Source organism: Buteo buteo, chromosome 9 (assembly GCF_964188355.1).
Source record: "Buteo buteo chromosome 9, bButBut1.hap1.1, whole genome shotgun sequence".
Classification (NCBI taxonomy): Eukaryota; Metazoa; Chordata; class Aves; order Accipitriformes; family Accipitridae; genus Buteo; species Buteo buteo.
The window spans coordinates 33,700,411-33,722,981 of NC_134179.1; the positions used below are offsets into that span (position 1 = coordinate 33,700,411).

Sequence of the window (22,571 nt, forward strand, 5' to 3'; positions counted from 1 at the left end):
CAAAGCCAGCTTTGTCTAGGCCCCACACACATTAAAAAGAGTGCTGTGATGTAGAATTTTTTTAAAGTGTTTTTTTCCAGAATGCAATGTGACTATGGCATAGCTTTTAAAATTGTTTTTGGAAAGCATTTGAGACCAACCACAAGTAATAAGATCAGTTTTTAAAGCACAGCACGTTTAGCTATGAGTAATGTCGTCCTTCTGTGAAGAGTCCATTCTAACTAATCCTACAGCATATGGTAACCCCAGCAATGAAGAGAAGACATCTGGAACTGCTCTGAGCAAACTTGTCTGTCAAACCAGCCAGAGCTCCTCCTAAAGCAGCCTTCTCAGAGAGCAAAATATCTGTTGGTTAAAAGTTTCTGAACAAACATACCATATTAATGATGCTTATTGTTTCATTATGGACCTCCCCATATATTTAACATTTGACTTCCGCCTTTGGATTCTAGTAGTGACCCTGGCAATACTGTACCAAACAAAAGGTCTGTGGATGAGGAGAGGGATATTCAATGGAATGGCCATGCAATTAAAAGTATTATCATTTTGGGAGAAAAGAAAAACTGATGTGATTTGAAAATTTCATGCATGTCCAGGTCACTGAAACAAATATAAATGACAAAAATGAATGGCAAGGCAAGACAGAGTGACCGGTTCCACTGAATACATAGGCATTGCAATTTCCCTGAGGTTGCAGCAAACAAACATTAAGTGTTTCTAGGAATGAGGAGTGGCATTAGTTGAAGTTTGCCAGCTTTTGGCAGTCTCAGGAAGAAGTATGCTGAAAAAGCTAGTAAAAGCAGCATGTCTCCACCATTTATCCCATTCAAACAAAGATGGAGGAACAGTTGACCTAGTTCCTCAACAACAAAAAAATGCTATCCATTTCTTCTCTGTTTGTATCTCTATGAATAAGTGAAAATCAGTCCAGATGGTTTTCATAATGAAATTACTATGGCGAGACTAACTTATTAGAAGAACTAAAACCTTGTTTCTGTCATCTATATTTACAAAGACAGTTAACGGTATTTTTAATTATGGGGCATCTCTAGCATGTATGAGTATGCTCTCTTGCCTGAGATACCCCTATTATTCAACCCACAGAAGGATGAGTAAGGTTTCAAGGTTTCTGTTATCATTGTAATATCCTCACGGGAAAACGTCTTTTGAGTACAGTGTCTATGAACATAAACAGTACTCTCTGAGTGGCAGGGCAAGCAGTCAATGCAGAAGAAATAGTGAAGCTGCCAAGACAGTATGGTGGTATTGGGTAGAAAAAACCCTATCTGTTTTGTGGCCAAAGAGCAAAAAGTGAACCATGAAGGCTTGCTCACCTCCCACAGGTTATTCAAGGAGACTAAGGCTTTGAATCTATATTGAGACTACCTCACAGAAATAGAAGCAGAGACCTCTCAAAATAAAATCTGTAGTTCAAGAGGGAAAGCTGTTTCTACTGTATTGTTCCCTGGAATATCTTGCTTAATGTTATGGGTGCACTGCTGTTTCCACCCACTGAAGTAGGGAACATATCTACATTGTCAACTAGACAACAGACTAGCTGGCTCAGCTTTGGAGATCTGGCTGACCCCAAAGGCAAAGCTCCTAGGAAACTCAGCATCATGGTTAAGGAAACTGTCAAAACTGGGTCATATAATCAGGAAGCAGCTTTGGATCCATCTGGAGTACTCAAATCACTTAATTTCCCATTGTAAAGCACAATTTCCTTTTTCGGCTACCCCTTGTTCCCTTTCCACAATGCTCTGAGGGAAGGTATCACCTTCACCCCATGCTAGAAAGAAGGAGCAGTGGCTGGGGACAGAGCAGAAGGGGCACTTCTGGTGGTGTGCAGCAAGCAGGAGGGCAGTGTCTGGATAATGTAAAACCCCCTGTCTTTCTGCAGCTGTGTGTATAACAGAGAATACAGAGCTGGGTGGGTGAATTGATGAGATGCAAACTGAGAAGGGAAGGGCCAATATGAGGCAATGACAGCAGGAGAGAAACAGAGCACAGTTGACTAAGGATGCTCTAATCCTCTGAAAATTTTGTTCATCTCTCAGTATCCCTTTAAGAGAATACCGACTCCCAAAGCATCACAAAGAACATGTTTATAGCATCTCAAAGCTCCTCTGTTCACCAGCGATCTCAATTTCTGCACTAGATGAATTTAAAAAGCAGCATTTTGTCGTATTTGCTCTCTCTCATTGAGTTACTCTGTACACATCAAAACTGCAAACTCAACAAAACTCTTCTCTGATGGGAGTATATCAAACTCTTCCCTTACAGCTGAATTACAGTGCTTAAGAGTTTCTAAGCAGAAGCACTGGATTTTCGTTAAAAGTATAAAGCAGAAAGTGTTGACTGCAACCTCACAGAAACTGGAAGACCACCTTCATGGCAACTCTTTGACTCACAGACTTTTGGTGGATTCTCAAGAGAACCCTTTTAGTACAGCGATCCACTGTGGCAGCCCACTTCCTCTTGGCCTCCTCATCCTCCTCCAGCAGGCATCTCCTCAGGTCCTGCTTGTCAGCCTTGCTCAGGGTCCTGTCAGTAACGGGACGCACCAGCTGTGAGAGGTTGAGGTGACTGTACAGGCTTCTCTCCACCACATAGGTAATATTGAACTCGCTGACAGAAGTGCGCCCTCGTAGCCTTCTGTTTGGGAAGCCACAACCTCCACCCCCTTTCGTTTTGTGCCGCAGTAATTGTAGGTCGCAAGTTGCGGGGGATGCTCCTTTCCTAGCAGGGCGCTGGCAAAGAAAAGCTCTGGAACAGGAATAGTTAGTATCCATTTTCTTCAATCGGATCTGCTTCCTTACACTCTGAATCTCCTCCAGGGACACCAGAAGATGGTGCTTGTGCCTGTTGCTGTCATAAAAGCAAATGCTTTCTGTACTTACCCCATGGCTCAGCGAGCCGAGGCTCTTCTTCATTTCCCCATCTGTCAAGGAGCGGCAAACTTTCTGGGTCTTCTCCTCTTCTGGGTAAGAGAAAAATGTCCCGAGTTTCTTGGGAGGCTTGATAAGGCCACGGCTATCAGTTTTGCTGAAGGTCTTCACCAGCTTCCGGTTAGCTCCCCACGTATCAAGACTGCTGGATGAAGGAGAAGTAGTAAGTGAGTCCGAGTCGTCCTCTGGCTGCTTTTCACAGGAACTGTCAAAGTAGAATTGCTTCTTGTGAACTCCAGAATAAAGTGCCGATCTGTCATCCAGTATAGGAGAGTTGTCAAGTGAGTGTTCTTCCACACCTACAGGGGACAAAAGCAGCACAATGCATGTCATCGTTCATAATTCTCCAAGATGTTTCCCTGTAGAGCCTTATTGTATTTATTTAAGATATCATCCACTTAAAATGGAAGAAAACTCTTCCTGATATAAGCAGCCCAGAAGGTATTTGTGAGTGGATAAATCTGAAGCAGTTCCTTCCTTCCATTTGTGAAGTGAGAGTTCTGGGATGAGTTAACAGTAGAGAGATGACAGCATCCTGTAAGTAAACTCATCATTATTTTAAGTTTCTCTCTTTTATCTGCAGCTAAGTAAGACCACAGATGCTCTCACTAAGAACATCCTTAAAAGCTGGAACTGGGATCTGTTTCTCATGTTTTTCTTCTGATACTTGCATATGATGCTCAGCTCTAGTGAGATTACAATAGGTCAGAAGTATACCCAGGTATTAAAAACCCAAACAAGTATCTCTCAGGTCCAGTTTTCCAATACCCAGTGCTGTTGCTGCTGCAGAAAGCAGTATTTTTCCCAGAAAGTTACGGAGCTGAGCTCCAGGATGAAATTAAAAGTTTGGGGTTTTCGATAGATGAAGAGGCACCAATTTTAATCACACAGAATTTACTTAAACAGATGCAAAGAAAAAAAAGGTAGGTCAAATTGTGGGTGTGCCAATTTCAACAGTGTCCTGGTAATGACAGAAACACTTGGTTTTCACCAAATATATATTTCACAGAAAGGGAAGAAGACTTTTTGCAATGCAAGTACTGGAGGTGGGCAAACAGCCAGGTCTCCTTTTTGGAGTGGAGAGAATGGAATAAAGGACCTGAAATTGCAAGTCCTTTTCACATTTATCTTTCAAGAAACACTTCTCTGGTGTTTTCTTCTGAGCAAAGTATAGGCTCAGGTATTAGATGCAGTACAAGGAAAGAGTCAAACAAGAGCACACATCCTCCTCACTCCTGCCTGACAAATTTCACAGCATTCACAGGTATGTATCAGAAACACACAGAGAAATGTGACTATTTATTTCTTGTCTGACCCAACTTTGCCTTCATCTTTGATTGCTTCCATGGTCTTACAGCAGAGCTAAATTTGAACCATTACCAAAATACCTATGATTTACTAAACTCGCTCATTCAGTAACAGGGGACACATTTCAAGGTGAAAGAACATTAGTTGCCCTGTACAGGCTTCCTCTCCCAGCTTCAGTTCACTCTGTTGGCAAAACATATTTGACCTATATTTGCTGAAATCTAAGTTGCTATTTTACCAAGATAAAAACTCGCTGTGACAGTGAAGGGATAGTGGATCACATCTGACACACAACTTTCACTCTTGAGAATTTTTCTGGGGTGGGTCTGTAGACTGGAGACTGATTTTGACACCACTTTCACTGGACTGTCCAACTTGCTCTTTTTCCCCTCTACTTCTCAATTTGAACAGAAAATAGACATTCTCCTGGGACTGAATATGTGCTGATAAACAATTTTAGTCCACTGAGTAAATATGTTTTTAAACAGCTTGTAAAATATGCATTGTGTGTCAACACTGTAACAGATGTTATTTGGAGTGAGTCCATGACACAAAGCCATAACGACACAGATGTAGATGTGATTCGTTTTTAAATGCCATATAAGAATGCTACCCAGGAATTAGGAAGCTTCAGTTACTTAGCTTACTAGGAGCAGACTAATACAAAAGACACATGGATTCAGATATTGGCACATTCTAGTATCAGATCATCCAGATATATATTTAGTGTGATAACAGAGTCAACAGTAGCAATGTGGGAGAAGGATCTGGGACTAGTGTACTTTTCTTTAAAAACAGGAATGTGTAAGGGAAATTTGGCAAAGTTGTTCTTTGTGAAGAATTTTTGAGGTGGATTATGAGGAATCTTTCTTCTGAGGAACTGCACGTCAGTTTTCAAACCAAGCCTGCTCTCACACTTTGTTAAAGGCTGTTGAACACTGATGAATTTATTGAAATTTTACTGATGTTACTCAAATTTTATAGCCAGCTCCCCAAAACCTAGCCATGTAGTATTTCACATTACTTCACATTCATAACACAGGTTCAAGTAACAGCAGCAAGCAGCTCAAGAACCGATCCAGTCAACCACAGGTAACTTGGAAGGCCAGGCAGCAATCCCCAAATCTGACCACAGTACTTTTTGTGATCTTGCAGAGCCCTCTGACACATCCCAATGGGAATACAGACCTACATTATGAGATATAGGATGGACAGCATTTATGAAGCACTTCTAATTTGCCACATGAAAACTTGGGTGTGGGTAGAAATTACTGAAAGAAGAGTCATAGATATCTGCTCCTAATGCAGACTTGGCTACTTAAGGGGCCTTCTACTTACGCAGAAGTTATAGAGAAGTAATCCATGTTGTTATTTAGCAATAACTGGTTTTGCTACAGTTTCTCAAGAGCCAATCTACAAAGTGTTAGATAAAATGCAAACTCAGAGTTACGGATAATTCATTCAGAAAAGCCTGGAGTTAAAACAGAGAAGACAGGCAGGAGATGGAGAAAAAAGGAAGCAGAGCAAATTTTTTTTGAAACAATTGTTAATTCAGTGTTTTTTCTGTGGGGGGCAGATGTGGAAAACTGTGGACAAAAAAAAACCCTGGAAGGAACCGGGACACTTAAGTGAAAGACTGAAAGAGAAAAGGAAATACAGAAGTGAAGCGCTGTAAGAGAGGGAACAGAGAGCAAACCAGACAGTTAACATGCTGACGAGAAAGTCTGGTCACACTGCAGGAAGGCATCTGCACGCCCAGCGGCCCCCGGGCTGCCTGCTCCTGCAGCTGCTCCCACCCCGGCCTCTGGCTGATTGCTCCCTGCAGCTTTTCCCAGGCCCACAGGGAGGAAGGGGGTAGGAAAGGCCTCTCTGGGGTCCCTTCCTCAGAGCCAGGGAAAAATAGCCCTGTTTTGTTTGCCCTTTCTCATAAACCATGTTTTTGCTTCCAAGGTAACTCAGCTTTATGCTCACCCTATGAGGTGACAAAACCTTTTCAGAGCAAGACAGCTGCCCGGTCCAGAGCTCTAGACTGGCCGTGCCTTTCACACCGGTCCGTAAAACCATCATCACGCAGGAGAGACACAGGCTAGATCATAAATCTGCCAACAGCTTCCTGCCACATACCCAAGAAGATGCACACATTCTCCTTAAATGCACTAGGAAGGAATCAGAATATGGCTCAGCTCACTGCAAAGCTGAGGGGAATTGGCATACAGACCCGGGAAGGCTAAATGTGTTTAAATGTTTAACACTAACATAGAGGGGTGCCCACAATTCCAGTGAGGACTCAACCAGGGCTGTCCAGAGAGGCTCCTGAGGCTCAGGCGCCGTTAATCTGGCTGCTCACACACAGATACAGGTCATCCGGAGTTAATTCTGCAGTATGCCATTCCCAGGGCCTGAACTCTGCTTCCCGCTTCCCCACCCTCCTCCTCCTCCCCCCTTCTCTCCCCCTCTCTCTTGGCAGCAGGGCTCATTCAGGAGCCAAACTGCAGGCAGGCTCCCCCAGAAGTAGGAGTTAATATTACACGAGGCAGTTGCTATCCCACAAAAACGTCTGATAGAGTTTCTGTACTTTTGCCACAGGATGATGCCATGTGGTGCAACTATACCACCAACCGGCTCCTACCCTCCCAGAACTAGCAAGAGCTTCACCTGTGTGCTGGTCCAGGCCTTGGAGGAGGGACCAACGTGGTGGTCGCTCTTCTTAGCTCCTTGCTGAGCCTGTGGGGCAGCCGGCTGGGATTGCTCCTTGTCTCATTCCCTCCCCAGCATGGGGCATAAAACATGAACCAAGTCCTAATCTCTTAATGAGGGACTCTCCAGCACTGCTCTGGGAATACCAGGAGATCAGCAGTAACCACATTCTAGGCTGTCACTTTCCTCCTTCCACAGTCTCAAAACGCAATTACTTGGGTACGGCATGCACCATAAACAAGGCAGTCTTTCCTATCATCCCTTAAGAACACTCCACCCCTCCCTCCTCCAGCCCTCCACTTTCTGTCCCCTCTCAACAGAAACATGTAGTCACACACGCAGTTTTAACCATATGCATTTTGCATTTTACCTTCTGTGCTGGGTTTTTTCATTTCTTCCACTCTTATGAGTTTCTTCCTGACTCTGCGAGTAGAATTCACCAGCTTGTGCAACCTCTTAAACTTCACCGATTCCTCTGTTTCATCATCGGATTGTTCTCTTGACTGGCAAAGAAACAAAGGGAATATTAATAAAATAGTAGTTCCACGGCTTGCTCCTTGAAGTCAAGTTAACCCAGCTCATCTGCTGCGCTGTGTCAATGCAGCTCTGTAACTGGTGTTATATTTTCAGCTCAGTCAGACAGAAACATTTAAATTACTGAGGATTTTCTTTTTTCTTTTTTTTTTCTTTTTCTTTTTCTGAAAGCATGACATACCATTTTGATTTCTAAATCTGTGCAATGTAAGATCCTAGGCATTAAAATGCATTCCTGCCCTTGTCTGTCTTCCCATGCATTGTGTAATAACTACTTCCACGTCCTCTCTCAGTACGTTTCAGGCAGGGCTCTTTCCCAGGGCTCTTCTTACCATACCAGTTATGCTCCTGTGGTTTGGGTCAGTCACTGGTCTGTCTGGCATCTCAGAACTTGCTGTTTAAACCTGGTTATAAACAGCTTCTCCAAACTGATGCTGTGTCATTGACGACTTGCTTTTTTTCCCCCCAGTCTTCCCAGAAAATCAAAAACAGCAGCACAAGAAAGGGACGGGAAGGAAAAGGAAGGAGGAGACCTCATCTGCCTCGCTCACCAACTGCCACAGCTACAAAATATTCCTTTCCTCCTCCCTGCTCCCTACACTCCTCCTGAAGGCTCTTGAGGCTGGAATTAAGATGGACACAGCATTCCTCCAGCACTGACCAAGGGAAAACTCTGACCTTTTCAGATATACAGTGTAGTCCATATTCCCCAGCATCCCGTTTCGTTTCGCATCTGATCCAGTATGCTTGGTTCCAGCTGTTTTCCCTCAAGTATCAAACATTACAGAGACAAAAAAAAATTCCCCTCTCTCCAGCAGCAGTGACACAACAAGCTGAAACAATCCATTCCTTGTGAACGAGAAGACGACTTCGATTTTCGAGCCAGATCCAACGTTCAATGTGCTACTTCCTCTGTTTTAATCAGTTCAGAATGTGGAAGGCAGCGGGGGGGAAGGGAAGGGGAGAGGAGAGGAGGCCAGCAGGGCTCTCTGGCTCGGCCAGGACAGCCCTGGCACTGTGTACTGCTGCACATTCCTGTGAGCAGTGTGGGCTCCAGCTGGAGCGTGGTATGGATCATATACCTTACTTTGTTTTCACCCGCAGTCCCAGCTAATTCACCGCATTCCTAATGGTCAGTTCTAAAAACCCTCATGCAACTTCCTGTCGGCACAGCTATCTGGGCTTCCACGGCACGCTCATCCTTTTGTCTCTCTCTCCTTAATTAAACTTTTTAAAAAAGAAAAATCCCCAACAAACGCAAGCCAAAAAAAAAAAAAAAAAAAAGCCACCCTCTCGTCTTCCCCAGCAAAAATGCTGTCTGCTTATCTGAAGGCTGAATAAAAGACAGGCCAAATATAAGAACACTTTCTGCTTTTCTAACACACTTAAATTATCAGGATGCGGCAATAACGGCAGATGCCATGGGGCAGGACACCAATTAGCAGTTGCACGGGTACACTTTCAAAGGCACAACAGTGCCTGAAGGAGCCAGGGTAGCTCTGAAAGCCTACCTCGCAGGCACGCACCTCACAAGGCCAGCAGAACCATACCAGACCAATCTTTCAGCCATTTTCTACAAGGGCACTGTCAATTACTGATTTCCCACAAACTTCATATTACTCCAAAACAAGAAGAAATACCAAATGGACCACATATGACAGAAGGAATTGCCATTCTGCCATCTGAAAGCTGCAGGAGTGCGTTTATTATGGGTACAGGCTGGCTAGGTAATTAATAATCTTCCTTCAGGAAAAATAGGGCTGTAAAGACGAGTACCAGACTTGTTTATATCAAGATAAATTAAACAGCAAGATGAGCATTAATTCAGAGATTATGGCTGGGACAATTTAATGACATGTCAAACAACAAGCCAGACATATTTAGATATGATGACAAATGGATTATTGACCGTAATCAAGAAGTTCAGTCAAGACTTCTTAGGCCGTTAAGCGCATCCTGGCAAGCAACCATCATGCGTACCCTGCACTCAAGATGTGTTTAAATGTTTAAATGCAATTACTCTAAGTCATTGCCTTCCTTCATTACTTTTCATATACCCTTGGTTTGCAAGACTACTGTTTGTAAAATTGTGAGCTCTGTGAAACTTAGAGAACAGCTCATACCTGGTCCTCCTGCTCAGGATTTCATCAAAGAATAAACAACTAGTCTTACTTTGGCACCACTGGTATCCAATAAAGAACTGTCCCCCTCAGAGTTAAGAAGACTCAACAACGACAACAAAAGCTTTTACGATGTTCGACGTTTGCATTCATGACTACCACTGCGAAAGCAAGCGCCAAAATAGCCTCAGCACAAGGTACTGACATCAAACCCGAGTGGGTGGTACAGGGAGTCCCCACCACACTTCAAAATAAATAAAGTCCCATCGTAATCTAGTGCCAGCTGGTCTTCCCTGCTGCTTCACGACTCCCGGCACCCTTTGAGCCAGGGTCCTCTGCAGGCAGTGACAGACCCTTCCCAGTGCCAGTGCTTGGCCAAGAGAGGCAAGAACAGCTCATGTTTAACAACAGGAGCCACCGGATTATGGCTTGACTAAAAACAAAGTCAGTCCCTCTACAGCAACCTATTTCCTATCATATCGGGTAGCATGTGGCATGGAAAATCTTCTGTAAAGGAAAAGGATGGCTAATAAGTTCATGCAAAAAGGCCTAAAAACGTCGGTGACTACGCCAGTGGTGCCGCTCAGGAAACTTTCTTGTCAAATAATGCTGATTCCTTGAAAATGAAACCGTTTTGAAAAAGGATTACTTTAGATTCGCTTCCTGTTTTTGAAACAATTTTTTTAAAAAAAGGCCTTGAAATTATCAAAAGTTTCCATTTTGGCACATGGGAAACAGAGCTTAATTTTCCAGCTCAGGCCATGCTTTCTTTTACAGCTAATATTAAACAGAAAGCAGAAATGTAAAGCATTCAGGCCGTAAGCGACATATTTGGAAATCACTGAACTTCGATGCTTTGACTTCCCTGACCCACTCTACCCGCTCTCCGCCCCCCCCCCCCACTTCCACAGTGACCGAATTGCTTTTTTTGGTGGCTCTCCCTGACTTCAGATGAGAAAAATCGCCCCAATCTCCCTAACGCGTGGTGGGCTGGGCAAACGTCTTCCTGGACAGCTCTAGCAGCCAGGCCTTGGCACGGGGCTTCAACGCAGCTGGCTGCCAGCCCCCCTCTCGCCCTCTCCCCCTTTAACAAGTGCTTCAGTGCACGGCAGCACTGCAAAAGGGGTAGACAGAGTCTATTAAAGAGGGAACGACACATCTGCAAGAGGCTAGGCCGGAGGCTCTCCGGCACAGGAGGAGGCCACGCTGCGCACCCCTCCGCCACTGCCTCCCCCAGCCCCTGGCACATGGCCGTCTTCGTTAGGCCAAGCCTTGGCATCATCAACGCGCCGGCGAAATGGCCGGGGCCCCTCCATCTCCCCCACACACTGCCGGAGCAGGCCTCTCCCCACACACCAAAGGGAAAACAAACGTATTTGCAGTACTGCAAATAGGAACAACTTAACTTCCATCTCCTCCGCTCCAAATTTTTCCATCTGAAAGCCCATATGGCTCAACTTTTAATTATTTTGGCTAATGCTGTATGTAGTAATTCTGTGGTGAATGCTTAAGTGTTTCATTTCTGGTTTCCAGGGCAACATTACATCAGATTGCAGACAGCTGGCTCCACAGCCTTAAACCATAACAAATTGTCCAAAGCCGACGCACAAAAAAATCGCGCTTCCTTTAAAGAGAGCGCGGGGCTCGGCCGGGCTGCCGGGGACCCGGCGAAGCCTGCGGGGCCCCCTTGGCGGGGCTGGCCGGGCGGAGCCGCCTTTCCCCGCGCCGCTTGGAGCAAGTGCATCCCCGACACATCTGCAATGCTCTCACGGCGCGGAAACCCGCCAGCTTGGACGAGCTCGGCTGCACAAACGCGCGAAGGACTGCAGGGGAATGGGGACTAAATTAACAGCATCTGGAAATACCAAGGACTGCATGCGGAGGACTGCAGCCACCACGTACCGCATGGCTGGAAAATTACGCGGAGGCCAAGGCCCATCCCCACCACCCAGCTCTTCGCCGCTAACAAATGTGGCCACAAACCTCTGAAGGTGCTCTCAAATCCAGGAGAGATCAATTCCCTCTGCCACCTCTAGCGTCTCCTCTCCTTGGAAAACTTTTCCTACTCGGGCACCTCTAAAGGCCACGCTTCGCATCATCTCATATGTAAGATCAAAGTGGAAAGCCTTGCATCCAGGAACAAATAGGAAATTAGCACGCGTACTTTGATATTCAAGGAGCTATCTACGGTTCTGCTCCCGGCGCCCTCTTTGCTGTCTCTCCCGCTTTCCTCCCGCAGGCTCTTTGCCGCTGCCTGCTCTGGAGGCAGGGCACACGCCTCGCTCTGCTGCTCTCTAACATCCAGCCCATTTCACACGCCATAGAAATAACAATCCTAACCTCCCCCTTTGAATTAGCGCTTCACACACGTGCACACACACAGAGAAACCCAACATTTATTAGGGTACTTGGAACTAATTGGCAAAATGTAAACCAGAAGTAAGTAGCTAGCTTTCGGCAGGACTATGTTTGGAAACACTTCAGGATTATAGCAGCAGCCCCTAAAAAACACAAGATAGGCAAAGCCTGCTAGCCAGGTCCTAATAAAAATGTTTAAGAAACACTAGAACAATATCCAGTTAAAGCTATCATAACTGATTAATCTGTTTCAGCTCCATAAACAAAAACATACGTGACTTTTACATGAGCTGTGTGAAGCCATTTAGAGAGATGTTACCATTTTACAATTCACTTTATGCCCAGTAATAGTTCAACCCCAAACTGAAATCTCTAGGAAGCCTCCCATCTAAGAAACAAGGAAATCTCTTAATAGCTGATTAAGCCCAAGCTGCAATTATTTTTGGCTATCAGAAAATTCTAGTTCAGCAAAGTGTGGCAAAAAGCCACATTCAGACTCGTGGGCACATCACATCACATCACATCCCCCAGCTCTGGCTAGCTCACTTCAGAACTACAAGCTCTATAGTAAATGCAAAGAGATTTTGTTGTTCCCTTTAGGAGACGTGGCTACACGTGTCCTTTCTTCTTTCTCTCTAACAGGCTTTACATCTGCCAAAAAAAACAACCATTCTAACTTTTTAAAAATTTTTATTAAAGATGCCTGGATAAAGTCAGAGACAGGAAAATAGAACAGAAAAGAACTTAAAAGCCCAAGGAAACGAAGAGGAGAACCGAGAAAAGCTATGCATGCTGTGCTGTGCCTAAGAATAACCACAAAAGCCTTTTCTCTTTCTCCCTCTCTGAAACAGGAGGCACATCCTCTCCACATCACGCTACATGCTCAGTGACTTACCAGCTTCGGCATTTATAGGCCTAAAGCTCAGCTTCGAGTAATTCCCCCTGAGTCCTCAACTGCTGTCAGCTTCGTAACCCTAAAATTCAGCAGTAGACCCTTCTTCTTAAGTATTGTATTTGCTCTGAATCCTGTGCACAAAATGCCTCTTCTGTGGAGTTACATTATCAGACACCAAACTGGCTCCGATTCCAGCACTGAACATGTAAAGAAGAAAAAAGCGTGATGCTGGACTCAATTAGCTGTTTTCTGCTCACTGATTGATTCCCCCAGTTACTCGCTAGCTGCATAACTTGCAAGAAAGGCATAAGTCATCAGCTCTAAGCAAATCTTCTATTCACCACAAGGAAAAAAGGGAGTGTTGTACATGGCAAACAATCCCTGTTTTCACTGACGAAGGCTTGCTGACCTCTTGCTGGCCTCCAGTTCCTTAATTACTGTCTATGGAATTTCAGTGAAAGAAAAAAATACAGAGAATCTCTGCAAAGCCAGGACGAAGACTGACCCTCAGACACGACCGCTAGAGTGGAGGCTGTGTCTATAGGAAATATAACTTAGGCCCTTTACCAGGCTTTTTTTATTTTCACTTTTTAATTCTTTTGACAAAAAGCCCCCCTGAGAATCTCCCTTTATAAAGGGCTAATTTGACAGAAAAATAAACCTTGCTTAATGTTTTTTAAATTAGTGAACTTAAGATACTTTTTTTTTTTTTCTTTCCCTTTGGTTTCAGTGCTATAAAAAAAGAACATCACTAAGAACTGGAAAGGCAAATTATGTTTAATTCAGAAATATCAGACTGGTCTAGAATTAGCCACATTGCGGCTTTATGAAGCATTGTAGCATGACTTCCAACTTCTCCTCCTAGGCTGGGCTCAGACCTTCCTTCCTACGAAACAGATGCTGAGATGCTCAAGTAAACTGGCGCTCCTCTTATAGTCAACCATACCTAATCTCAAACCTTGGGACAAATCCAGAATTTGGACAATTCTTCTCAGAGCACAAGAAAACACAGACCAAAACCTCTACTAATTAGGAGCACTGCTATCCAGTGGTGGAAAGCAGTAGCAAAGGCATACCACAACAGCACCCTCTTTAAGCTCAGAAAAGACTCCCCTTACTCAGGACCATACCATCAACGGCCAGTTAATCTGGATTCACCACAGATCAATCACACAGTGAAATCACAACAGGGCTAAACATCTACTTCCTTGGATGACTGGCTGATTTTAATGAGCCACCTAGCCAAATGTCCTTTTTCAATTTCTCCATCTTTGTACTAGTGACCGTACACAGCTTTTCTACTCCCTAATGGTCATGTAAACTAGATTTACTGGTGTGTTGTAGCTGGGTTCTCACCATACAATTACTTCAGCCCCAAAACTCTGATGTAAAGCCCTATGGAAAATTCTAAGCTTCAGATAAAACCAGCTAGTGTTCTCCAATTTCAATAACATACCAGCCCACATCAAGTGAAACATGACAGCAACTTCCTTGAAATGTATCCCAGATTCCCTTAAAAGTTCATGGCCATGAGTGAAACTGATCTAAGTTTGGGGCTTTGCAACTTGAGTTTTGAAGGTTTTCGGTTTCATTAAGAAAGTTTCACAAACCTCTAATCCTTGCAGAGGCTGTTTATAGAAAACTGTGTGAAGCTCAGATGTAATAATCCACATCATATCCTGAGGTTGCAAATAATGGTCTCCAAAATTTTTAAGAAAATTAACAGAGGTCATAAATGTTTTTGCCACTTCACATAATTAACTGCAAGAGCATGAATTGCAAGGGCTGTGTAAGTCTAAAACGTGCAGTGGAAGTGTCAGCCCCCCCAGGTAACCGTGTCTGGGTTCGGTCTGTGATTACTTACAAGGAAATCAAAGGAGCATCCAACGGCTACTTTGGTGAAAGATATATTACACATTAGCTGGTGACGACACTGCTTGCTGAAATTAGTGGGAAATATTTGTCATAAGTAACAAGAGCACGCAAATTTAATTCTCCCAGGAGGTCTGTCTTGATACTAGAATAGCTGCTTAGGCAAATTCCTAGATGTTAACTGTTTCCAGGTTTTAGTTAAGTAATTTTGAGAAGCACACTGCTGACGTTTGCATCTGCAAGCCAGACACATTTCCTCCTGGCAAAGTGTTTCTCTCCCTGATTAGCATAATTAATTTTAATGACATTACAGCTGTACTCATGTACCACTTGTCATAGGTATATGTAGCAGAATGAAGCTCTGCATTACATTATTCCGTATCTGTTACAATACAGCATTCCTTTCCAATTCTCCTGCAGACTCCTCTACACATGGGAAAGAGAGTCTCTAACAAGGAGGTCTCAACTGCATCTTGTGTTTTGGCAAGGTTAAGAAGGCCTGGGGAGAATCCCTTTTCTTTGGTGTAGCCTGTACTATTAATGAATGGAGTACACCACTGGCACTGGAAACCAACCTCCCGGCACTTCGGAAAACCAAGCGTGGAACAGCAATACATGAAATACAGTGAAAGTCATATTGGAGAAAAAAAAAGAAAAAAAAAAAAGAAAAATAAGAGAATGAGCTCCCTTTAGTGAAGGGTGTAGTAATTTAAATTACATTCTTATAGTATTTTCAAACAATATTAATGTTACTGTGCTAAGTGCGAAGAAGGAAACACTAGCAGTGGGGAGGGGAGGCAAGTGGTAGCCGACAGGAGCGCAATTAAAATTTTCTATTGTACCACAAGTAAAGATTATTCAGCTTGGGTCTGCCAAATAGGGCAGTGAAACACATGGCTTTTGAGATTCCTAATTCTTGAACTGAGCAAGGCTTTGTTCCAATTTAATAGGCTTGGTCTCAGAAAAGATGGGGGCAGGGAAACCACATTATGGATTACAGCATCTCCTGCTGGCTGATGCATACAGGGAGAATAGGAAAAAGCTGTTACCACTGTCCCCCACCCTCTAGGTAATAAGCAGAGAAATTAGGTATCTGCCCAAGGGCAAAAAGGTATAAAAAAAAGCCAAGTCATGTGTTAGAATGAATATTAAATTAATTTGCCTTCCCACCTCCCACCCTCCCCAAATACACGGCCAAACATTTTGCGGTAAAGTAAGTCAATAGGACTTGTGTGAATGCAGTCAAAACAGAAGTGGTTATGAACACGCTTAATTACAGTCACTGCCTGCATGTTAGTGTAAGCTCTCTTCTCTGAGTCATGATAGCAGGAAGATTTTTCTGAAAGACCTTACAACAGACTAATTACATCCAGTCTTCACATCTGCAGGAGCAACTCCTACTGGCAGTGAGCAGGAGGTTTACTTGGGCTACATTACTGCCAACTGCTCAGTACAATCCTGTGGTGACAGCGTTCAGTCCCACTAGGGACACACACCTAGTCAAGTTGTATCCGATGACAACATAGGCAGGTCTTGCACGGTAAAAAATACTTAAAGAAGTGATATAGTTTTATTCATAAATAAATGCGTTTCTCCTGCTAATTCTAAAGGGTTCTGGAAAATTTCAGACCAAATAGGTAAAAAACTCCTTACAGTCTTCTACAAAAGCAAATATAACCACATCAATGGTCTCTCACTCTGCTGTCATCACTCCACAGTGCTGACCTTACTTAAAACTTTGTGTTGTGTCCTGGGAACTGTAATGACAGTTTGCATTTCTCTCATGAAGGTTTTTGTATTACTACACCAATGGGAAACCCTGCTCTTACACATGGATAGAGAGGGGGGACATTTGTAACGAAATATGCTGTAATTCTGCTGCTGCTAGCTTTCACTGAGAGGTGCTGGACACTGTCCCTGAGATCAGTGGAAAGGGAGGGCAGCCAGCAGCTCCCAGGACAGGTTCCTGTGCTAGGCACATAGTGTGGGAATTCAGTACTATCATTTTGAGCCATTTCTTATTATAGGCTCTTTTTTCATCATAACTCTTACTAAGCACTGACAGTATTACAGGAACTCGGATAGTAATAATAAATATATCATCCAACACAATGAGGCACATCAGTGCCTTTCACGAAATCTTAACAGAAATCGGGACACTAGACTCTTCGAAGGAAAGCCCTGCGTTCATTCATAGCCATGCTCAACATCAGCTCCCCCCCATTACTTCAAAGACCATGCAAGGACTGGAGGTGGCAACAAGTTCTCCAAGAACTGAAACACAGAAGCATCCTCTTCCCCATTTTTGCCTTTCATGGAAAAAAAAAACCCAAACCCAAACCCCAACCTTAGAAAAAATGGTTAAGTTCTGTGATAACAGCAAAAATGGGGCTACCATAGCACACAGCTTTCAAAATGCTCAAAGTATCTGTGTTGCCTCAGCTTAAACACTACTGTTTAAATTAAAAAAAAGTCATCATACCCTAGTTGCCATTGATACCCAATGCTGATTCACAATATGCATCAACTTTGAGCTTAGTTCCAACAAGTTAAACTGACTGTACCAAAGGAAGAGCTTTTTCCTGTTTACTCTAACACTCCTGTAGTATAAGCAATAATAATGTTAACAAATGGTTAAACATTTAAAGAATCCATCAGTAATATGAATAAAAATTCATTTAAAAATCACTGTATTTAGAAAGCATCCACAATCTGAACCACTGAAATGCAGTATAACTCTGAATAATGTGGATTTGCTTTAGTTAAACTTAGATTTACTCTCAAGGTAGCTGGTGCTACAGAAGTTATACTGTAATTATTTCTTTTCTTCCTACTCTTCACACTTACCGAACAACACAGCAATGACTGTCGTGAGCCAGAGATAATTCTATCAGGCTTCATCTTTTGTCGGTCAGCTTTGTACCATAGGTAATACAATGCTGATTCAAGAGCTTCAGCATCTCTTGGATTGAAACGAATACAACCTAAAGTCCATTCTTGTCTGTTATTCTGCCTTTGACACTGGTAGTAGACACAAACCCTATGCTGCACACCCTTTCAGCTTTTAGCCCCATTTAATGACTTGGTAAATAAAAATGTCCTCAGGAAATAATAGGAAGAACAGGAGCAACAAAAGATTATCTCACGCCAGCTAGAGCTGTTGCTGTAGGGACTCGATTTGCTGCCGTCTGTTACAAAGAGGATCGATAGAAGTCAGAAAGAGCGGCAACGCAAGGGGCAGTTTCCCCCAGCACCTCATGGCAGATGCAGATGTGCACAGCACGCCCCCAGGTCCGCACAACCGCTGCCACCCTCCTCTGCAAAAACAAACGGGGCACCAGTTTCCTCCTGGTAATGGTCCCACATTGACAGTCCTGGGTAAAGCAGTGTTGGGAGGGCAGGGAGGTAGAACAGCACTGCGGGCTTCCAGTGGGTCCACCTGCGGGCCGTGCTTTTGGAGGGAGATGCTGGTTTTGTTCTCCCCGCTCATCAATTCGATGGCCTCTCTCCCGAGGCTGCTAAGGCCACGTGTGGCAGGTGGGGAGGTGTCGGGGGAGCCCGGCACAGCTCACCGCAGCACCCTTCAAACCAAGGCCGGCTGCGCTACCTGGAAGCCTGCATTAATGAGCTCTGGATGGCTGACCATTATCTGCTGATCAAAACCGAAACACAGAAGCCCGACGAGACCAACAAAACAGTTCAGCCCAGAGATAATTACAACTTCATTTAACTTGCACCTACAGAAACCGTCAGCGAAGTTAATTAGCGGTTTGTTTCAGTGGCAGCACACGTATGATACACACTTCTGTCGCAACCTCTCTCCTGCTTCTCTCCTTTCCCCGACTCCTGCATCAAACATGGCAACTGGTACCAATCAGCAGTCTTTCAGCAGAGGGCACAGGAAAGGATTTATACTGGTTTCTCCTAATGCTGGTCCTCCGAGCTGGGCTGGAGCGGTACCAGTGGGGCTCTGGGGATGAAGCAGCCCTGTTTTAGATGAACTGAGAATTTCAGCCCCCAAGGGTTATCAAATGAGCTTCTATCTTTAAGAAGCATAAAAGGCACCTCAGTGTAAAGAAAGAATGTGGTACAATTTTGAAGTCCTCTCTTTCCCTGGACTTTCTGACTCCTGAGGACAAATAGGCCCTTATCTAAAATCCAGAAAGAGATCCATTTGCAATCTGCACCTGCTTTACATCCCAAAGCCTGGCACAAGGCAATGAAAGCTTGTCTAGTGTTACTGTGAGCAGCCTTCATTCCAACAGAGATGAAACATAAATACTTAGAAATAAATTGGTAAAAAAATGATGAAGCATTTTAGACTTTTGATACATCTGACTAAAAAGAAAAACAGTTTCAACTGCATTCCCACACTAGCAATTAAATAACATGCAGACTTTGTTGTGAAACAAAGGGACCACAGTAGTGAGACTGAAAGCTACAAACTTCTCTAAAGTGGAAGAGAACCAAGTCACCTACTGACGTGGCAAGGCCGTTGGTTGTTTCTCAAGAGCAAACAAACAGGACATACAATTAACCACACAGCAATGACATTGGGCTGCCTCCCTTCAGATGCTGAGATGATGACCCTTCAATCCTTTGTGGTTCATGTTTAGGGTTTAGTTTTGTAAGGGCACAAAATGCAAGCTTCCATTTCCTGGCATAGTAATTTAAAAGAGGAGGAGCTGGGAAAAAGAATCCCTAAATCAATCTTTAAAATGAGTTAAGGATCAACACCAGCGATGTTAGTCATAAACATATAGTAGCTATACAAGTTTAAAAAAAAAAGTGATCTCTTCCCCCCTCTCCCTCCCAAAGGAAAATAACAACTAATGATATTTGCCCTTTAGATGTTAGTTTGTAGGTGGCTGTTCTTATGCTGTGGGCAGAGCTGACTTGAAAGCAATGGAGTAGTTAAACCCTTAGAACACTCCAGACATTCTGCCTCCATATTTAGATTCTCTGGTTGCTTAGATTCTACCTATTTTTTTTTTTTCCTTTCCTGAAATGTAGTCACTGGGCAAAGCTATACCAAGATTCTCCACAAAAAAACTAGTGACCCATCCTCCTAAGTCCTCCTAACTAGCAGCAGGTCTTTCTACCTGCAAAGATAAAATGAGAAGGTAAAAAAAAAAAAAAAAAAAAAAGGCCATTATACTAGTGTCTTGATATCTCTTAAATCCCCAAGGTTACCAAACAAATGTATAGCAAGTAAACAAAAAATTGTTCTTTTTCTAAATTCCCTCAATCTGTAATTATTCTGCAATTCGCTTTTATCATTTGTGTGTATAAAATGTTTACAAAATGATCAAATATGATCACAATGTTCCACTAAAAACTGCCTAGTAACAATCTGGCCATGAAACTGAAAAAAAAAAAAAGAAATGGGAAAAAATGCCAACAGAACCAGAAGAGCCATTGCCCAGGGAGTTTTAATTCAAACCAGAAACTTCAATTTCAGTGACTCATATTTTCAATTACTTTCTGAGGTTAGAAGGCAGTGGGCTACTTAACAGAATGTTTTTAATATATGGAAAAACATCTTTGCTTCATGGCCTCTATAAAATGAGCGGGGTAGTTTTAAGTTGAGATTCCAAATTCACGGAGTACAAATCACACAAATAGCACTGAAAGTCACACTATTTGGCAAAGAAAGGACTTGAAAACAGAATCAACTTTGCGCATCTAAAAAGCTAGTCATTTTAGATTAATAGAGATGTCCTTTGGCAAAACAGTCTGGGTGAACACACACTCTATCTTTAGACCTATCTGATACTTTGCGCTGTTTTTCGCTCTTGCATGTCAATTATAGCCCAAAGTCTTTCACCCCAGTTAACCCTAGTTTCTTTCTTGTCCACAAAAAAAGAAGCCAAGCTGACTTTTGATATAGCATGAAGTTTCGTTTCTGCAGATGATCTGCTTTACCCTTGAAGGCAAGCAGTTTCACAGCTTCTGTTAAATGTAACCAGGATAAAAATTAGGAGCAAGGGCAAGAATCTTGAGAGGTATCTACAACAATGGAATAGAGATCCCCCACTGATGTTAGCAGGAGGATGGTTCAAATCCTACCAGAACAGCAGAGAGAGGCCACAGAGTTGTTGGCTCAAAGTGCAAAGATGGCTTAGGAAAATAATTTTAGAGAAAAGGTGCCAAGTTGTTCCATTAGGGAGGAAATACTGAGTCACATTCGGTCCTCAGAGGTATACACAGCTTTCAGTAACTTCCACAGAAGTGTAAACCTCTATCAGAAGATTTAAGAGAGAAATTCAGTATCCTTCTGAGATTTGAGCATGGTAAATGAGAGTTTTGAGGCTTTCATGCTATAGGTACCTTAGCCAAAGACCTCGAGAAGGGAAAGTTCAGGCTATAAATACTAATGAGGAAAAGATCAAGACATCTTTCAACCGGCTAAACAATCAGCGCAGAAAAGTCAGTCTCTATTCTTTGCACATTTCTGATATATCAGAACAGAGTATAAGGCAACATCAGTCCCCGCTCTGCTCCCATTTAACTAAAGATGGGCATATTTTTTTTTGAATACAAACAAGAAAATCTTTCTTCACCACAAAATATTTTAAACATCCCATAAAATGACATAGCATTCCTCTTTTCATTTAGGGAGGAGAAGCTAACTGTCTGCTGCAGTTAGCAGGAAATTCCAGTGACAATAAAATAAATAAATCAATCAATGGTCTCAAAAGCTTATGATTCAATTATATGGGTTACAAAGAGCTTGGATTTGACAGCCGAATGTGTTCTTCTCCAAGATTTATCTGTGAACTTTCAATTAGAGAAATGAAGTGGAATAAACTACTCAGTGAAAATGAAGATATTTGGAAGGAAAAATTAATTAATTCAGTATGGCATGACACAAAGACTGTCTGGTGCCCATAAAAACAACAGAAGCTACACAGCTCAGAAATAAAAATGACAGAGGAAAGCTGCCTTACTGCTTATGGGTCTGGCAAAAGCTGCAAACTCTCTGGGCTGACAGTTAGCAAATGCAGAGATAGAACTACATGAAAGCACCAGGCAGCTAGGATTTAGCCAGACCCTCATCTAGAATGCATCAACAAGGGCTAGGAAGGCCTGAGAAACTCTACTTCTCAGTTACTGTGAATCAACAAAGAGAAACAGTTCCCTCTAAAAAACCTTTTCTGTGCATTTTGGAACACAGGCATTTTTGCCTGAGATCACTTGTTCTTCAAAAGCTCAGTAACAAAGGGCAAGATTAAAAAAAGAAAAAAAGAAAAAAAGAGAGGTTATACAATAAGACTGTTAAAGTCTATGACAACAGACCTTGAAGATCTAAAATCTATGTTAAAGATTTTCTGCAGACAGCACATAGCATCACAAGGTCAAATGACACATTTCCTATTAAGGAAATCTCCGGGTGAATCAGGATATTTCTGTACTGCAATAAAAGCATTTAAATATTAAATGATACTGGGGAGCTTTATCAGAATGACAAGTACTTACATTACAATTGGAAGATCCATCAAATGTTGAGTAAGATCCATCAGGCCATTCTGTAGCATCTACAGTGCTTGACTGCCTGTGCTGGGCTTCATACTCCTTCAGCTGAAATCCGAAAAGACAGAGAGAACATCTTCCAGCGAGAAGCAGCTACCAATTTTTATTAAAATAGCAAGAGTTTATGTCCTTTCAGGTTTTTTAACTGTGTACCACTGTGAACTGGGAAAATCAGAACTTCTGCATTTTTAAAATAAATTAATTTGTTTTAGAATCAGAAGTTTTAGTGATGAGTTTTGGTTTTTTTTTCTTAAAAGGAAGTGATCTGTAAATACTGAATTTTGATGAACTGTCATTGGTAAAATA

At 42.9% G+C, this 22,571-nt stretch overlaps 1 protein-coding gene across 10 annotated transcripts in view; it reads right to left on the reverse strand.

Moving 5' to 3' along the window:
• Nucleotides 1–22,571, reverse strand: part of LOC142034537 (SAM and SH3 domain-containing protein 1-like) — a 570,133-nt gene that overhangs the window by 26,063 nt on the left and 521,499 nt on the right. For 7 of the 10 annotated variants that reach the window (XM_075036016.1, XM_075036015.1, XM_075036017.1 and 4 more), the window contains 3 exons: nucleotides 22,212–22,313; nucleotides 7,324–7,456; nucleotides 2,901–3,247 (listed from right to left, as the gene is read on the reverse strand). In XM_075036016.1, coding sequence (XP_074892117.1) covers nucleotides 2,901–3,247; nucleotides 7,324–7,456; nucleotides 22,212–22,313 — 582 coding nt within the window. Of the gene's footprint in view, nucleotides 1–2,900; nucleotides 3,248–7,323; nucleotides 7,457–7,668; nucleotides 7,691–8,165; nucleotides 9,004–12,860; nucleotides 13,151–22,211; nucleotides 22,314–22,571 lie in introns of those variants that run through there. The other 3 variants (XM_075036024.1, XM_075036025.1, XM_075036023.1) reach the window with 3 other exon arrangements.